The 17842-nt window shown below is 40.6% G+C and overlaps 1 protein-coding gene across 13 annotated transcripts in view; it reads right to left on the bottom strand.

Moving 5' to 3' along the window:
* Positions 1 to 17842, bottom strand: part of LOC116973092 (regulating synaptic membrane exocytosis protein 1-like) — a 408478-nt gene that overhangs the window by 52798 nt on the left and 337838 nt on the right. For 12 of the 13 annotated variants that reach the window (XM_033020775.1, XM_033020780.1, XM_033020779.1 and 9 more), the window contains 3 exons: positions 12925 to 13037; positions 9489 to 9601; positions 6364 to 6536 (listed from right to left, as the gene is read on the bottom strand). In XM_033020775.1, the coding sequence (XP_032876666.1) occupies positions 6364 to 6536; positions 9489 to 9601; positions 12925 to 13037 (399 nt within the window). Of the gene's footprint in view, positions 1 to 5613; positions 5770 to 6363; positions 6537 to 9488; positions 9602 to 12924; positions 13038 to 17842 lie in introns of all 13 variants that reach the window. The other variant, XM_033020788.1, reaches the window with a different exon arrangement.

The following is a 17842-nucleotide window of genomic DNA, read 5'->3' as shown; positions in this document are numbered from 1 at the left end:
GTAGTTTCAGAACTTTCCCTGAGTTAACAAATAGACATGAATCAAGGAATATTTTATCAGATTCAAAATTAACGAATACACGTGATGAAAACAGGCTAAATCTTGCCCTTCTCATTATGCATTTTAACCTAGAGTTTCCCGAGGACTGGCACCATAATAACTTACGTCATCTTAATATTTTCAAACAATTCATAATGTTATTTTATTTTTGTGACAGAACCAGTGCTGTAACAGAGCAATCCAATTAATGACACTGTTCTCCTTCCTCGTAACCCGGATCTTTTTCTCTTTAAGTAATTATTCCATTTCCTTTTGGAATCTCAAATTGAATCTGTTTCAACCCTTTCAGTCAGTGCATTCCGTATCAAAACAACTCATGTGAAAAAAGTATCCTCAGACTTCCTTTGAAATTATCTCAAATTTGCCTCCTCTGCTTATGACTCTTCTGCACTGTAAGCAATTTCTCTTAATTCACACAAAGTAACCATGCATGATTAGGACTCTTAATTGTTTTCCATTGAAGGAGCATCGAATGAGAAAGAAAAAAATTAGAGAGAAAAAATGAAATACGCAGTTAAATATGGTGAACCGTAGATCATGTTATTCTGGAAAATAATGGCAATTTCACACTATACATTCATTAATCCATAATCTGGGTAGTGTGTTCACTCGAAGAAGTGATATGTGGTAAATTATGAATCACTGTCATTTCCTGATCAGTTTACACCACTCAGTTGTTCGCTTTGAACAAATAGCAACTTCCATGTAGATTTTGAGAACATGCTGGATTTGCATATGAAACAATGCAGAAAGCAATTAATGGCCTTAATTCATTTTTACCAGTCAACTTTGACCCAAGAAATGTTCAACAGACATTCAGTTAATTCTTCTGAGAGATTTAAAAATAATTCTTACTTCGCCTTTCTCTTTTCTTCTCTCTCCTGACACAACCTGTCCCCTTATTCTCCATAACTAATTTGACTCAAAGTCATGGCACAGTGGCGCAGAGGTAGAGGCCAAAGACCTGGGTTCAATTCTGACTATTGGTGCTATTTCTACGGAGTTTGTATGTTCTCCCTGTGACTGCATGGGTTTTCTCCGGGTGCTCCGGTTTCCTCTCACATTCCAAAAATAAGACGCACAGTTTTGTAAGTAAAATTGGTTTCTGTAAATTGTCCCTGGTGTGTAACATAAAACTAGTGTTCGGGTGATCATTGGTCAGTGTGGTCTCAGTGGGCCAAAGGGCCTGTTTCCATGCTGTATCTCTAAAACTAAGTCACTCGCTGTTCTATTGCTTTTCAATTTCTATCCCAATTCTTAATCCTTATTTATTACGATGGTGCATCAATATTTTACCTCAATCACCTGAGTTCCACATGTCCTGTTTCTCTGTTATTTTTACGGAAAAAAGGGAAGAAAAGGTTTAATCCACTATTTGGAAAATGCCACAAAAATCATCTACAATGACTGAAAGCAGAAAAGGAGACCATTCTACCCATGCATCTGTGCAAGCCCTTTCAAAGGGCCAACAATCAGTCAAGAATCCTGGAAATTAAAGGGCTTGTCCCACTGCGGCGACCTAATTTGCGAGTTTAGAAGAGTTTGCGCTCAACTCAAACTCACAGCATGGTTGACACGTGGTCCTAGGAGGTCACTGGAACTCTCCTTCATGCTCAAGGGAAGTTCCCGCACACTCGCGGCCGTCAGTTTGGTCGTGGAAAAATTTTCAGCATGCTGAAAATATTTTTGTGAGTAAAAATTGGTTGGCATGGTTCTTTTGAACTCGTAGTGGGGTCACTAGGCAGTCGAGGTAGGTGTAGGCAATCTCTTTTGCTGACCGGGCATTTTAATTGGCTCATTGGAGTTTTTAGAACCAAGGAAAGCTGATCGGTAATGTTAAATGCCCGTTAAACTTTAATACAAGTTGTCTGGCTTCTTAAAAGCGTCTCCATTCCTGCTCCCCCCCTTCTCTCCCCCATCTCTCCCTTCTCTCCCCTTCTCTCTTCCCCCCCTACCCCCCTCTCCGCGCTCTCTAAAGGACTTACCGTACCGTGCCAGCCGTCTTTTACCTTCCTGTTCATTGCGGGTGTGAATTTCAGACAGCGCTCCCCCGCTTTCCCTGGCCCCCGCCTTTGCGATGTGTTTGTGTGTGTGTGTGTGTGTACAGATGGTTGATCCGGCTCGTGGTTTCATCGCTGACGGTCGATCGAGCTCGAGGTTTTTCAGGTGAGTGTCCTCGAGCTTGAAGGTCGAAGACAGTCGCTGAAAAGTCGAGTTAGTGGGACAGGCACTTTAGAATGTTCAGTGTCTGTAAAATTCTACATGGCATGACTTCGGACTTTGAGTGTGTGCAAAATGTCTCCTACTTTTTCCACTGATTCCTTTGCCAAATATTTCAATCTTTGACTTCAAGTTATCAAAGTATCTATCAGTTGGCAGTTTCTCCTAATTCACCCATTCATTCCTTCACAGAATTATGAACATGTGAACTAAATCTTCCCATAAGATGCTCCAATCTTATAGAAGCTGGTCCTCTTGGTATTGCCCTGATATCTCTCTGTTTATACCTTTCAAGGATCTTAACATCTGAAGCATGTTGTCAAGATCTGACACAATACTGGGAATAACTTCTGGGAACTGGCATAACTTCTGTCTTGATTCAGTTTGACCTAATCTGCCAGAACAGATGACATTATTGGCACAATACAGGTTGCAGTCCACTAATATCTCATGGCCAGAAAGGAGACCTAAACAAACAAGTTGCTCATCTGTTTGACCAATTGCTTTAGCCTCTTGAGCCATTCTGGCCTTGTGGCTCTCCAGGCAGCATAGCCTGGTAACAAAGAGTTCAGTCTGAAGAAGGGTTTCGTACTGAAACATTGCCTATTTCCTTATCTCCATAGATGCTGCTGCACCCGCTGAGTTTCTCCAGCACTTTTGTCTACCATAGCTTGGTGACAACTTCTTTGGTTTAATAAAGCTGATTTAAGCCTCAATTAAGTTCATGAAGAGCCCATGAATTAAATCAGTTTAATTTGTGGGTCCAGGGTCACGGAGGTGAGTGGGGAGACTTCAACTGAAACAGACCTGAGTATGGGGAAATTTTGGACATCAGTCAGGTGATTTGCAACATCAAGGAATGAGTTGGCTCTTTGGAGCAGAAGGGGTGGTGGGGAGAGGGGGGAGGGGATCTATTTGAGAAACAATGAATCATATCTCACAAGAATTGTGCAGACCTGGATCTGCATGACAGGCCCGCAACACCCATGAGTTATGAGCGTAGAGAGGAAAATCCCAGAAGTTGCTTACTGTCAGGTATTGCACACCACTGCACATGTTCGCACTGTGCATTGGATGGAGGTCTGAGAAGAAAACTCACAGCCTTCACAAATCTAGCAGTAAATAATTTTTATTTTTGTGTCATTCTTTGTTGAAAAAGAATCACATCAATAGACAGTAGACAATAGGTGCAGGAGTAGGCCATTTGGCCCTTCGAGCCAGCATCGCCAATCAATGTGATCATGGCTGATCATCCCTAATCAGTACTCCGTTCCTGCCTTCACCCCATATCCCCTGACTCCGCTATCTTTAAGAGCCCTATCTAGCTCTCTCTTGAAAGTATTCAGAGAACCTGGCCTCCTCTGCCCTCTGAGGCAGAGAATTCCACAGACTCACAACCCTCTGTGAGAAAAAGTGTTTCCTCATCTCCGTTCTAAATGGCTTACTCCTTATTCTAAACTGTGACCCCTGGTTCTGGACTCCCCCAATATCGGGAACATGTTTCCTGCCTCTTAATTCAAGTGTCCAACCCCTAAATAATCTTATATGTTTCAATAAGATCCCCTCTCAACCTTCTAAACTCCAGAGTATATAAACCCTGTCGCTCCATTCTCTCAGCATATGACAGTCCCGCTATCCCGGGAATTAACCTTGTGAACCTACGCTGCACTCCCTCAAAAGCAAGAATGTCCTTCCTCAAATTTGGAGACCAAAACTGCATACAATATTCCAGGTGTGGTCTCACTAGAGCCCTAAACAACAGCAGAAGGACCTCTTTGCTCCTATACTCAACTTCTCTCGTTATGAAGGCCAACATGCCATTCGCTTTCTTCACTGCCTGCTGTGCCTGCATGCTTACTTTCAGTGACTGATGAACACGGACCCCCAGATCCTGTTGTACTTTCCCTTTTCCCAATTTGGCACCATTTAGATAATAACCTGCCTTCCTGTTTTTGCTACTAAAGTGGATAACCTCACATTTATCCGCATTAAACTTCATCTGCCATGCATCTGCCCACTCACCCAACCTGTCCAAGTCATTATGCATTCTCATAGCATCCTCCCCATCGTTCACACTGCCAGCCAGCTTTGTGTCATCTGCAAATTTGCTAATATTACTTTGAATCCCTTCATCTAAATCATTGATGTATATTGTAAATTGGTGCGATCCCAGCACCGGGCCTTGAGGTACCCCACTAGTCACTGCCTGCCATTCTGAAAGGTGCCCGTTAATCCCTACACTTTGTTTCCTGTCTGCCAACCAATTTTCTATCCATGTCAGCACTACCTCCAATACCATGTGCCCTAATTTTGCCCACTAATCTCCTATGTGAGACCTTATCAAATGCTTTCTGAAAGTCCAGGTACACTACATCCACTGGCTCTCCCTTGTCCATTTTCCTCGTTACATCCTCAAAAAATTCCAAAAGATTAGTCAAGCATAATTTCCCCTTCGCAAATCCATGCTGACACGGACCAATCCCGTTACTGCTATCCAAATGGGCATTCTATATATCCCATGACCAATATTGTTTTACACTGATCATTTCCTGTTATTTACAGGGGTTTTGTTAAATTTGCGGACAATTCTAGTATTGTGGTACTTTTACATGATGTCAACTACGCTAATCTCAATTCTCTTCTAATGCATTAAAGAACTCAACCAGGTTGATCAAGTGTGATTTCATTTCTGAGTTTTTCTTTTCCCCATCTAAAATATTTTCATATATAAATGTTTATTATGCCTTGTACTGGTTTTTATTTTGGCATATAACATCTATTTACTTTAAATGAAATGTTAATTATTATTGGTATAATTGCTGCTGAAATTTCTTGCTCCTCACTAATGCTCCTCACTATGTGATCTCTAAACCCTAAACTTAGCAGAAATTACATGGGTCAAATTTCAAGGAATCCAAGCACCTAATTTGTTAATTTGCCCGCATTAGAAGAGAATGATGTCAAAATGGTTGCTCCTATCCTTCACAATTCACACCTGTTGGTCTATGATAAAGCCCCACACTCCACCAATTCACCGAAAAATGATGCAATAATCATTGATATAAAAAAATATTGCTCAGTGTTAACTATCTACATAGTGATAAATGTAAAGTGATCTCCAAGTTTTCACATTGTCAAGACACAGTGCTTCATTGCTGAGTAAGATTTTACTTGATACATAATGGGTTATACATTTCCCATGAGTTATATGTGTAAATAGGGTAAAAACATCAAGGAGGAGGAAGATGACTAAATGCAGGCCAATGCTTTGATGGAGGTGTGGGATTTATCACTTAAGGGAAGAGGCAACAGGGTAAGGCAGCTCAGCTTTACCTCAAGTCACCAGAAGCCGAATGCCGTCTCTTTTTCAGATCTTCTTTTCCTGGCTTCTTTTCAGAGTTTCTTTTCTCTCCCTGGTCTACTAACACCCACGATATCCTCCTCTCCTTTTTATTTGTCACATCCCTGCTGTTTTCTAAGGATTTCGATCTTTTCCACAATTAAAGCATGCAAAATAAAATTAAAACAACTTAAATGGAACTAACTAGTTGAGCAGGATGTGACCAGCTTCATATACTGATGATAAACGAGTTATTCTCCTTCTGCTTACCAATTCAAAATTGTTAATGAACAAAGCTAATTGTAACAAAAAGAATAAAAGCAAGTTTTAGACATAGCTTGAAGTTCATAAACAGAATAGGAAATGGTGCTGATTCTGCGAAGGTGGCTCTTTATCCAAGATAAGAGAGGGATCTTTGTAATATCATCATAGCACGGAAGACAAAAACTCAACCAATGGACCTGTAAGGAATACTGCACAAGAGCTAAATAATAGATTGTTATACTTAAACAACTCTCAGCAAATATAATAAAACTGTCAAACTGATTCAAGTTCTCCTTTTCATTTTGAACTGACATGAGATTTGCAAACTGTGCTTTTAAAATTTCAACTGCTATTATGTGTCTAATTTTAAATGGATTTTTCAATATGTATTTGTTTTCAGAATTCCACATCTGATGTCTGATGTGAAATTAGGCATTTATTGCTGTGTTTACCATATGCTGTCTGGAGTTGAAACTCACCTAATCTTCCGACTGCCCCTTGGGCGCTCGGATTGTACTGACATGTAGCTTGTACTGCTGAGACGAGAGGCACTGCTGGTTCGAGAGATGGCTGATACATCACTGGCATCGCTGTCTGACGACTTGACCGAAACATTATCAATGCTTCTGTTTTGTTCATTATACGAAAGATGCTTAAAGTGAACACAATTGTACACCATTAATACGAAACACACAGCCATTAAAAATGCTTATTTTTAACTATTAATTGAACTCTATTTATAATTCTTATTATGATTAATATTCTGTTCAACAATTTCAGAATTCAACTGCTTCAAGTTATACACCTAACATAACCAATCATATTTTAAGCAATTTTACTTGAAATAACATTTTATAATGAAAACACTGGTTTGTAAAGGCTGTTTGAACTCCACACTTTTGCAAATAAATTTGAGGAAAATCCAGAAAACATATTTTTGAGAATGATACAAAATTGTGCACAATTTGCAGCCAGATTAGCCCTTGCACACAAGCGGAAAATCTTATTATTTTTATGACTATATAAATCATAATTTTTCATCCAATTTTTCATCAACATTTAATGATCAATTTCACAAGTATTGGTGATGATGAGATAAGAAAAGTTCAAATTAACTCATGATTTCCAGGAACCTATCAATAAATCAACTACTTAATATATGACTACTTTGCAACCAAAGGCAAAGGAAATAGCTGCTACCCATACTATAATGTTATTCTGCTACCATCTTTTGAAATACAAATCTTTTTCAAATAACTTATTTACTTATAAAACAAACGTTTTAAATCTTCCTCCAAAATAAGTCTCAGTGGAACTGGCGATAAACTGTTGGTATGGAAAGAAAGTTCAGATAACTCACTCCATCTGTGTTTCTTTCCCACTCTCACCAGTTCACCATCGGTTCACCTTGTCCATCCCTCCCACCATACCCCATCCTCATTATCAAGGCATCACCCTACCCTACCTACTTCCATGTGCCCATCACCCACATATTTACCTACCTGGGTTTCTTCTCCCTTGGTTCGGTCTTTCTAGCCCTGCTCCCACCTTTCCTCCCTCCATCTGGCTCTTTTTCTTACTTCTTTAGTTAGCCTCATTCTTTCTTTATACTGGCTACCTGCCCATCACATCTCCCTTATCTGGTCAAACCTATCACCTACCAGCATCCATCTCAATCCTTGCCCCTTGCCCCTCCTCTTCCCCATCCCTCTGCATTTGCCTAAATCTTTGGAAACTGGAGACCTAATGTAGTGAAAATTAGTACATTCTAATAGGCAAGACTGCATCTTTTACAGCGCCCTCAGCTTTTTTCCATATTTTTAAACGAATGAGGTGAACAGAGACATATATGAGACATATATCTACTTTTACTCCTGACCAAGAGAGTATAGCAGTTTAGCAGCAATCTATGTCTATGACCTAATGGTACTGTATGATCATCACATTTTTCATTTATAGGTAATCCTCCCCTACGGACTGTCTCTCCTCCCATTCCCCTCAACCACCCTTTCTGATTGCCCCCTCATCCTCCCTTTTCTGTTTCCTTTCTCATAACAATGCTTCCAGCAAGGCCCCCTGCACACATATTTGTCGTCCTCCCTCTCCCAGTTCCAGCTACCCTCCATACACATTGCCTCCTTCCCATCTGGTCTGGTTCCATCTGCCATTCACTTCCCCCTAATGATTAACATTATCCCTTTCCTTATTATCAGATTCCAGCATAGGTGTGTTCCCCCTCATCACCCTCAAGCAGTTGGCTCTACCTTCACCCTTCCTTCCCTTCATCTGGCTCTTTTCCGTACTTCTTTAGTTAGTCTCCTTCTCTCATTATACTGGCTATCTTGCCTCTCCACTCTCAGTATATAGTTTTGACATTAATGCAGGGTGTTTTCTTGAAACGCCGACAATTCCTTTCCCACCCAACAGATACTGTTCAACCTGCTGATTAATTCTAGCAGTCTGTTTGTTGCACTAGTTCGTAGGCCCTTGAAATGTTACTGCCAGTCAATTTTTATCAACCTATTCTTTAGAGGGTGGATATGAAAATCGTGGAGGCAGAGATGATGTGTCTGTGGAAATGTATTCCCTGCAGCTACACTGGTGTTAGTCCTGGTGCAGCAATCTCTGAGGATGAAGAGCTTGGGTGTGGAGAGGAGTTGACAACAGGCTTGTTGCATAAATGCTCAATAACTAGGCACCAAAACTGCTTGACTAAACAGGGAGCTGAAGAGGGAGGAAAGGAGCGAGGGGACGAGGCAGTAGCCGAAGGGAGGGCAGAAGTGAGGGGATGAAGCAAGAAGGAGAAGGAATGAGGAGGGTGAGGGGTTTGGATTGGGGAGGAGTGTGGTGTAGCAGAGTGATGAAAGAAGGGAAGAAGGATAGAAGAGAAGGGAAGAAAGTAGGAGACCGCATTTAAAGTGAGCAGATAAGAAATTGTATATAGAGAATGAGTAAAAAAGATGTATGATAAGACAAGAACAAGGGAAGACTTCAACTAAGATGGGACGACAGATGGCACAATGGGCTAAGTGTTCGGCTGGCAACCGGAAGGTAGCCGGTTCGAATCCCGCTTGGAGTGCATACTGTCATTGTGTCCTTGGGCAAGACACTTCACCCACCTTTGCCTGTGTGTGAATGTGTGTGAATGTGTGTGAGTGACTGGTGGTGGTCGGAGGGGCCGTAGGCGCAGATTGGCAGCCACGCTTCCGTCAGTCTTCCCCAGGGCAGCTGTGGCTACAGAAGTAGCTTACCACCACCGAGTGTGACTGAGGAGTGAATGAATAATGCGATGTAAAGCGCCTTGAGTATTAGAAAGGCGCTATATAAATCCCATCCATTATTATTATTATTAAGATCTATAAATATATGAATCACCAAGAAATCTAGCTAGGAATTTGGGAGAGTCTTATTACACCAGGCAGGGGTAAGGTGGTGTAAATCATTGCCCCAGGAGCCGAGTTGGACGAGTCAGGATAGACATGAGGGTAAAGGGATGGAAGATCAGTTGCTGGGATTGATTGGTGAATAGTGAGCCGATTTTAGACATAGGAAATATCTGTGATAGTGGCCTGTTTCTGCATCGTACATTCTGTGTCATTCTTACCTTTGTGTACAACTCCCGCTCCTGTTCCAAGCTGGCCACCATGCCCGCCGGCTGTTTGCTCGCGTACACTTTTGCCTTTATAGACTTCGATCGCTCTTCCACTATTCGGCTTCCTATGAAAAAAATGGGTTGGTTATAAATTTACAAAGCAAATGTTGAGCAAGTTTACGATCCCACACAAACATTTTGCAGCTAGGTATACCAAGAATCAACAAGCCAGAAGGATATAAAATGACCCCAAAACTCTGTGCTGTCTATTAAAGCAAACATTGCATCCTTTTGCCATGGCTCTTTATGTTCCTCATGCTGAGAAACTTGCCAAACCTTTCAAAATTAAAAAATTAAAAAGCAATTAAAAACCAAAGTTGGATTGTTATCCTTGGAGGGTCAGAGGTTGAGGGGAGACCTTATATTAGAATATAAAAGAGGCATATATAGTCAGGATCATTTTCCCGAGATGGACATGTTAAAAACTAGAGGACATAGCTTTAGGGTCAGAGGGGGAAAGTTTAAAGGAGATGTGTGGGACAAGTACTTTTACACAGAGAGTCGTGGGTACTTGGGAACAGGCTTCCAGGGGAGGTGGTGGAATCAGATTTGAGAGAGGCATTTAAGAAGAAGATGGAAGGATCTTAATCAATGCAAGCAGAGGAGATTAGTTTAACAGCATCATGTTTGACACAGACATTGTTAGATGTAGGGCCTGTTCCTGTGCACTACTGTTCTATGTTCTAAAAGTAATTATAATAAGGCATAAAACAATCATTCACTTGAACAAGAATACCAGCATAGGTTTGTTCAAGGCAAATCATGTCTAAGTAATTTAATAAGTGTTTTATTTGATGAAGGATAGCTGAGAGAAACACAGTAAATGTGTTAATGTGACCTCCAAAATGCATTTAATAAGGTGTCAGAAAATAGATTTGTCATTAGCATTGAAAACCATGGAATAAAAGTGGCAGCATGGAGAGAATAGCTACAATGGAGTTTCCCAGAAGATGCTAATCAGACTACTACTTTTAATATTTTGGATGGACTAGGGTGCACAGAGTACAATTTCCAAATCTGCAAATTACCACATGACAAATACTTTGGAACTGTGAGAATGATAACAAACTTCAGAAAGATTTCGATAGGCAGATAAATGTCAGATGACATTTAACAGAAAAACGGAAAATCTATATAACTAAAAGTCTCATCTTGACCACTTCCTGTCTGCACTGTATATTGATTTTAGAAAAATCGCTACCCTATATCGCTATATCGCTATGATTTTTGGCCATCTTACTCACAGTCCTCCTCCGCTGAGGCAGCCCCAAGGACTTTTCTGATCGATGAAAAATAAAAATGTTATGAGTGTTTAAAAAATCTTGAGATCAGCTGATTGGTCCTCTCGCCTGCAATCACCATGATGAAGGTAACGCCCCATCCGGGGGGGGGGGGGCAGGACTATAAAACCCTGGATGCCTGGATGCGAGTCAGTCACTCTGGAAGATCTGGGGAGTCCACAACTGTGATTCTAAGCTGTGAATCAACTGAACATTGAGTCTGCAATGTACTTGCAATAAATGATTTGTTAGCCCTTAATGACAATGAAATGAGTTGTTTGGCAATTTGGTGGCCTACACTCTGCTTGAAATGCTATGAAATTGAATTTGGTGGCCTGCACTCTGCTTGAAATGCTATGAAATTGAATTTGATGGCCTGCACTCTGCTTGAAATGCTATGAAATTGAATTTAGTGGCCTGCACTCTGCTTGAAATGCTATGAAATGGAATTTGGTGGCCTGCACTCTGCTTGAAATGCTGTGAAATTGAAGTTGGTGGCCTATACTCTGCTTGAAATGCTATGAAATTGAATTTGCTGGCCTGCACTCTGCTTGAAATGGAATTTCAAGGAATAGCCATGGATGAAGTGCCAGCCCACCAGCCCTGAGTGACTGATCTGCCAGCCCACCAGCCCTGAGTAACTGAGCTGCCATCCCACCAGCCCTGAGTGACTGAGCTGCCAGTCCACCAGCCCTGAGTGACTGAGCATCCAGCCCATCAGGCCTGAGTGACTGAGCTGCCAGCCTACCAGGCCTGAATGACTGAGCTGCCAGCCTACCAGGCCTGAGTGACTGCTGCCAGCCCATCCATTCGGCCCATAATGTCCATACTAGCCCTCTGAAAACCCTTCGGCCCACAACACCCAAACTAGCGCTCCCAAAAGCCCTCCCCCTCCCACCCCCCCTCACCCCTCCCTCCCTCCCTCCCAATTGGACTGTTCTTAATGTAGCAATGGTATGGGATCAATGTGCTGTAGCCAGATCGTGGTGTAGAAAATTACTTGTGGAATTGGCTTCTACCTTTATTCCAAGCCAGGTAGTCCAGATCCCCACAACCCGTTGCTTGCAAGGAAATTCTGTCCATGTCCCGTCCTGATTATTTTATCAATAATTTCAAGAGACATGGGAGTTATACAGCACAGAAAAGGATACTTTGGTCTACCATGTCCTTGCTGACTTTTGTCAATCTAACACTGATCCCACAATAGGTCCATATCTTTCTACATCTTGCCTGTTAAGTGCTTATCTATATATCTCTTAAATGAGTGATTGTATCTGGTTCATCCACATCCATTGGCAGTGTCTTCCAGATATCAACTACTCTCTGAATATTGCATGGGATCTTCTGTAGTGAGATTCAAAAGAGACTTCACATATACTGAGCCAGAAATAGGAGTTGGAGGAAACAGATTTGATAGAGGTATTTAATCTTGTTAATGATGATTACACAGTTAAAAGAGAGTTATATTAAGAAACCTAGAATACAGTGATAAAATTGATGGGTAATCAAAGTGCAAATGGGGAAAATTGGTCAGCTTATGGGTAAGAAGCCAAGCAAGTATATAAATGACATGAATCACATGTACCCATGAATTACTTGACATTTATCAAGTTATGGCTTTGTTCTCCTCTCAAAATAGCTGATCGACGCAGAGTACCAAATCAAATTTCTTGTATGTATACATACTTGGCCAATAACATTTTATTCTTATTCTGATTCAGTAATATTGTGCATCAGAAACATGCCACAGTCTTTTCAAAGCAGCATTGACACATTTTGCAACAGTCAAAGCATCATATACAACACGTGGTAGACTGTTAACATCAATAACATCTATCCATGATCCATTTGGGGATCCTCAAAGCCATATGTGTCTAAGCTGATATTTCATACTTACAGACCCAAAAAGTCTTGCAGTCCCATTAAATCTGCAATAGTTTAGTGTTTTAGATGTACAAACATTTAATTGTTAGGATCTCAAATTATGAAAACACAACATGGTTGAATTTTATCTGCTCCTTAAGTGTTTCTGTACATTGGTGCTTGAGACAAGTTTCACGGCAATGCCTCAGAAACACAAAAGTTCAATAACGGTGACAATTTGATACCTTGCTCCACACTCGTGCTTTTGACAGGGACCTGTGGGAGCTGCCTTCCCCTCCGCCCGTACAGTGGTGCTGTCGTTGACGGTGATTGCACCAGGCTTCCTTGTTGGTACACTCTGTGAAAATAGAGCAAACATTACTGGTCTGGCTTTTACATTTCTCTTCTACAGCCTAAAACCACCTTATAGAACATTTTGTCATCAATTATAGTTCAAGGAACATCAAACTATTTCACCTGATTTCACCACATCCCTCTCCTTGAACATTGTCAAAAACATTATTTCTGAGCAAAACCTCAATTCCAGTTGCATCTTTGTTTCAGTTGTCTTGTTTTCTGAACATGAATCCCTTGCTTTTTTCTTTTGGGAAGCAAGGAAGGATCTATGAAATGTAATTCACTCCACACATTTTTAGTACAAGCTGTCTCCGGACTAGAATATTTGCCATCGGAAATCCACTTCTACTGAGACTACACCGTTTTCCCGATTGCAGCTCAAAATCTTGTATTTCTTGAGAATTATTGTTGAATTTGATGTAAACAGCAACTATTGCAAGGTTAATTGTAAACTTTAAATCTGAGATTTAATCGTTATCCAATTGTTATTCAGAGGTGTTATGAGAATGTGCAGCCTTAGCACAGATCGGTTTACTCAAGATGAGGCTGAGTAAGATAAATGGCTTGCTGTTGCTACAATTATTTACGTTGTTTTTTATGTTTTTATTTCCATTCTCTTAATCTGTATCTTAATTTTGCATTTGTATGAAAATACCCAAATATGTTGGAATTGGAATATTACAACTTATAGCACAATTGAACCAAATTATGACCAAATTGTCATGATATCCCCCAAATCAACAATGTTGACAATCCCCAGCGACACTCCCAGCCTCTCCTGGTGGCTCTTTGACAATTTGCTCTGTAAAAGGAATCCCTTTTAAAATATCTCAGATAGGATAAATTTCACTGATAATTGAAGACATTTAAAACTCGTTTAAATCGTATCAAAATGTGGTAAACCACTATAAATGGTAAAAACTTATTAAAATACCTACCTGCACTTACCTTTGTAATCAAGTTTGGCTACCCCATTTAATTGAGTGGGATCATGTTAATTGTATGGACAATCCTGGCAAACTGTGTCTGCCCCATTCAGTACAGGAGGTCAGACCTCTACCCTCTGACTCATTTCGAGTCTGGGATAGAGGGCAAGGTCAAAGGTACAGCTCACCTTGGACTTCAATGCTGCAACATGCAGTTGTGGTAGAAGTCAGAGATGAGGTGACCTGCAAACAGGACATTATTATCTGTAGAACTGCCAGCCATAGTGAGCAGAGTCTAGCCCAACCACTCAGATACATTGCCAGGTTTACCAAATGGACAAAACATCCTCCTCACAAACCATAACTCTATTCATTGAATTGTATTCATTGACTAATATTTCTTATGTATCTACATATATTTGAATTTCAGGAAAATCATTAAGTCTGATGATCTGCAATGGGATGATTAGAAATCTCAGCTGGAACTCAGTGCAATCAGTAAACTATGCAACTGTAATCAGTAAGAGGTCATCCAATTAAGAATTTGAAGATTTGAAATTTAGATTAACACTTACTCCTTTGAATCTGTCCCATAATAATCACAAACCAGTTGATTGGAATCAACTAAAAGCAACTAGGAACACAATTCAAGAACTGCTTTCCATAAAGTAGTTGGAAACCATTGCTAGAAATGTCTTCAGTGAATGGGGCAAGGATCCAATACAGAGTGATTTAGTAATTAAGATAACTGTGTATTAAGAATTCTCAAGACATACCAACATCAAAATTCAACTACATTATGCTTAAAAAATACAGCATCACATTACCCAATTTCTACCACCTATTTTTTAAAATGTATGTGAGCAAAACTATTGTTTTTGAAGGTGAACACAGTACGCTTACTGGAGACCGACTAGTTGAGGTTATTAAACCAACAAGTCTCCTGTTGATGAGCCTCAACTAATTGCTTGCAGCCTGGAGAGACAATTTCATTTAAAAATGTCTTCCAGACCACCAGTCCCACACTGCCTTCAAAAGCTGCACCATAGGTATGTCCCAGTAACTCCCACATCCAGTATACAAATCAACTTATCATCAGACAGTATGATTGAGATGAGAGGAGTATTTCTGGTGATACTTGGGTCCTATCACAAATGTACCACAAGAGGGATGGTCGAATGGGATGAAATTATCGACCTGCAATGTAGCAGATGCATGTAGTGCATTAATTAGCACAGTGAATTGCTCTGTTTGAGCCCTGGCTCACACTAATATAACAAATATCAAGCTAGTGTCAGCAGAACAACTTCAAACCATTTATTCATTCATTGGATAAGGGCATGGTCAGCATTTGTTGCCCATCCACGTGTGTGTGTGTGCGTGCTGTATGTGTGCTTGGGGCGTGCCCACCTGTGTCTGTCAGTGTCTGTGTGTGCATTTTGTCTGCTGAGAAAAACAAACATTGCAACGGATAAAAACGGGAAATCGATGGAGGGAACAATGTTATGGTGGAGGATGGGTACCAAACAAGCAAGCTTTGTTCTTGTTGCCATCAAATTTCTGCAATGTTACAACCATCTAAGTGGAGAATATTTGACTTCACTCCTGACTTGTGGCCTGCAGATGGTGGAAAGGCCATCGGGTGGCAGGAAGTGATAACCCAAAGCCAACTTAATATCCAATTGATGAGCAGGATTAAAACTGGTCTCTCAACATGTGTGGGATTACTTTTCAGAATTCAAAATCAGAAACTTTAATGTAGCAAAATGAGTCAAAGCAGTTCATGGAAGATTGAACATGAGAAATGAGTCTGACAGTTGTACTTCTTCAGTATTTCTTCTCTTCACCACATGACTGTTATCCAGTGGACTGGATCAAATGGTGTTTATTGAACAAACCTTGCTTACATCTACAATGCACAGGAAATCTGCTTTGCCGTTGTAAAGACCCATCCTCAACTGATGAGGTCATGTAAATTACATTGTAAAAATGAATTTCACCACAAAATTCTTTCCCTTTGACTTTAAAAATTGTTATCTCAATAATTACACAAAGGTGCACTTCAAGATTTTTAAGGTTTCCTGCCATGATAGCTGTTCTACAACAATGAGGGAAGGTCATCTGTGTGCCCTTAGCATTACAGAGCACTCTACCTTCTGTCAGGCAGTAATGCACAACCTCAGAAAGTGAAAAGAATCATAAGAGTAAATTATTTTGAAATACATTTTACTTTCCTTCATGTAACAATTTATATTTTATTAGAAATATGATGTGACCAAAAAGTGTTCAAATCTTATTTTCAAGACAAAGATTTACACTGACAAATAAGATTAAAACTTATCATATTGTGGTCACTACCATTAGGAGGTAGTGGCCACAATATGATAAGTTTAAATCTACAATTTGAGAGGGAGAAGGGTAAATTGGAGGTGGCAGTATTACAGTTAAACAAAGGGGACTATGGAGCCATGAGGGAGGAAGCTGGCCAAAGTTGACTGGACAGATACCCAAGCAGGGATGGCAGTGGATCAACAATGGCAGGAATTTCTGGGAATAATACAGAAGGTGCAGGATCTGTTCATTCCAAAGAGGAAGAAAGATTCCAAGGGGAGTAAGGGCGATTGTGGCTGACAACGGACGTCAGGGACAGTATAAAAATAAAAGAGAAGTAGAACAGAGCAAAGATGAGTGGGATGCCAGAGGATTGGGTAACTTTTAAAGAGCAACAGAAGGTAACTAAAAAGACAATACGGGAAGAAAAGATAAGGTACGAAGGTAAGCTAGCCAAGAATATAAAGGAGGATAGTAAAAGCTTCTTTAGGTATGTTAAGATCAAAGTTGGACCCTTCAAGACTGAAAAGGGTGAATTTATTATGGCGAACAAGGAAATGGCAGATGAGTTGAACAGGTACTTTGGATCTGTCTTCACTAAGGAGGACACAAACAATCTTCCTGATGTACTAGTGGCCAGAGGATCTGGGGTGACGGAGGAACTGAAGGAAATCCACATTAGGCAGGAAATGGTGTTGGCTAGACTGATGGGACTGAAGGCTGATAAATCCTCAGGGCCTGATGGTCTGCATCCCAGGGTACTTAAGGAAGTGGCTCTAGAAATCGTGGACACATTGGTGATCATTTTCCAATGTTCTATAGATTCAGGATCAGTTCCTGTGGATTGGAGGGTAGCTAATGTTATCCCACTTTTTAAGAAAGGCGGGAGAGAGAAAACAGGGAATTATAGACCAGTTAGTCTGACATTGTTGGTGGGGAAGATGTTGGAGTCAATCAAAGATGAACTAGCGGCACATTTGGATAGCAGTAACAGGATCGGTCCGAGTCAGCATGGATTTACGAAGGGGAAATCATGCTTGACTAATCTTCTGGAATTTTTTGAAGATGTAACTAGGAAAATGGACAAGGGAGAGCCAGTGGATGTAGAACTTTCTGGACTTTCAGAAAGCATTTGATAAGGTCCCACATAGGAGATTAATGGGCAAAATTAGTGCACATGGTGTTGAGGGTAGAATGCTGACATGGATAGAAAATTGGTTGGCAGACAGGAAACAAAGAGTTGGGATTAAAATGGTCCCTTTCAGAATGGCAGGCAGTGACTAGTGGGGTACTGCAAGGCTCGGTGCTGGGACCGCAACTATTTACAATATATATTAATGATTTATATGAACGGATTACAAGTAACATTAGCAAATTTGCAGATGACACAAAGCTGGGTGGTAGTGTGAACTGTGAGGAGGATGCTTTGAGAATGCAGGGTGACTTGGACAGGTTGAGTGAGTGGGCAGGTGCATGGCAGATGCAGTTTCATCTGGATAAATGTGAGGTTATCCACTTTGGTAGCAAAAAAGGAAGGAAAATTATTATC

The sequence above is a fragment of the Amblyraja radiata genome, chromosome 5, assembly GCF_010909765.2.
Source record: "Amblyraja radiata isolate CabotCenter1 chromosome 5, sAmbRad1.1.pri, whole genome shotgun sequence".
In the NCBI taxonomy this organism is placed as follows: domain Eukaryota; kingdom Metazoa; phylum Chordata; class Chondrichthyes; order Rajiformes; family Rajidae; genus Amblyraja; species Amblyraja radiata.
This window is presented reverse-complemented; position numbering and strand designations above follow the sequence as displayed.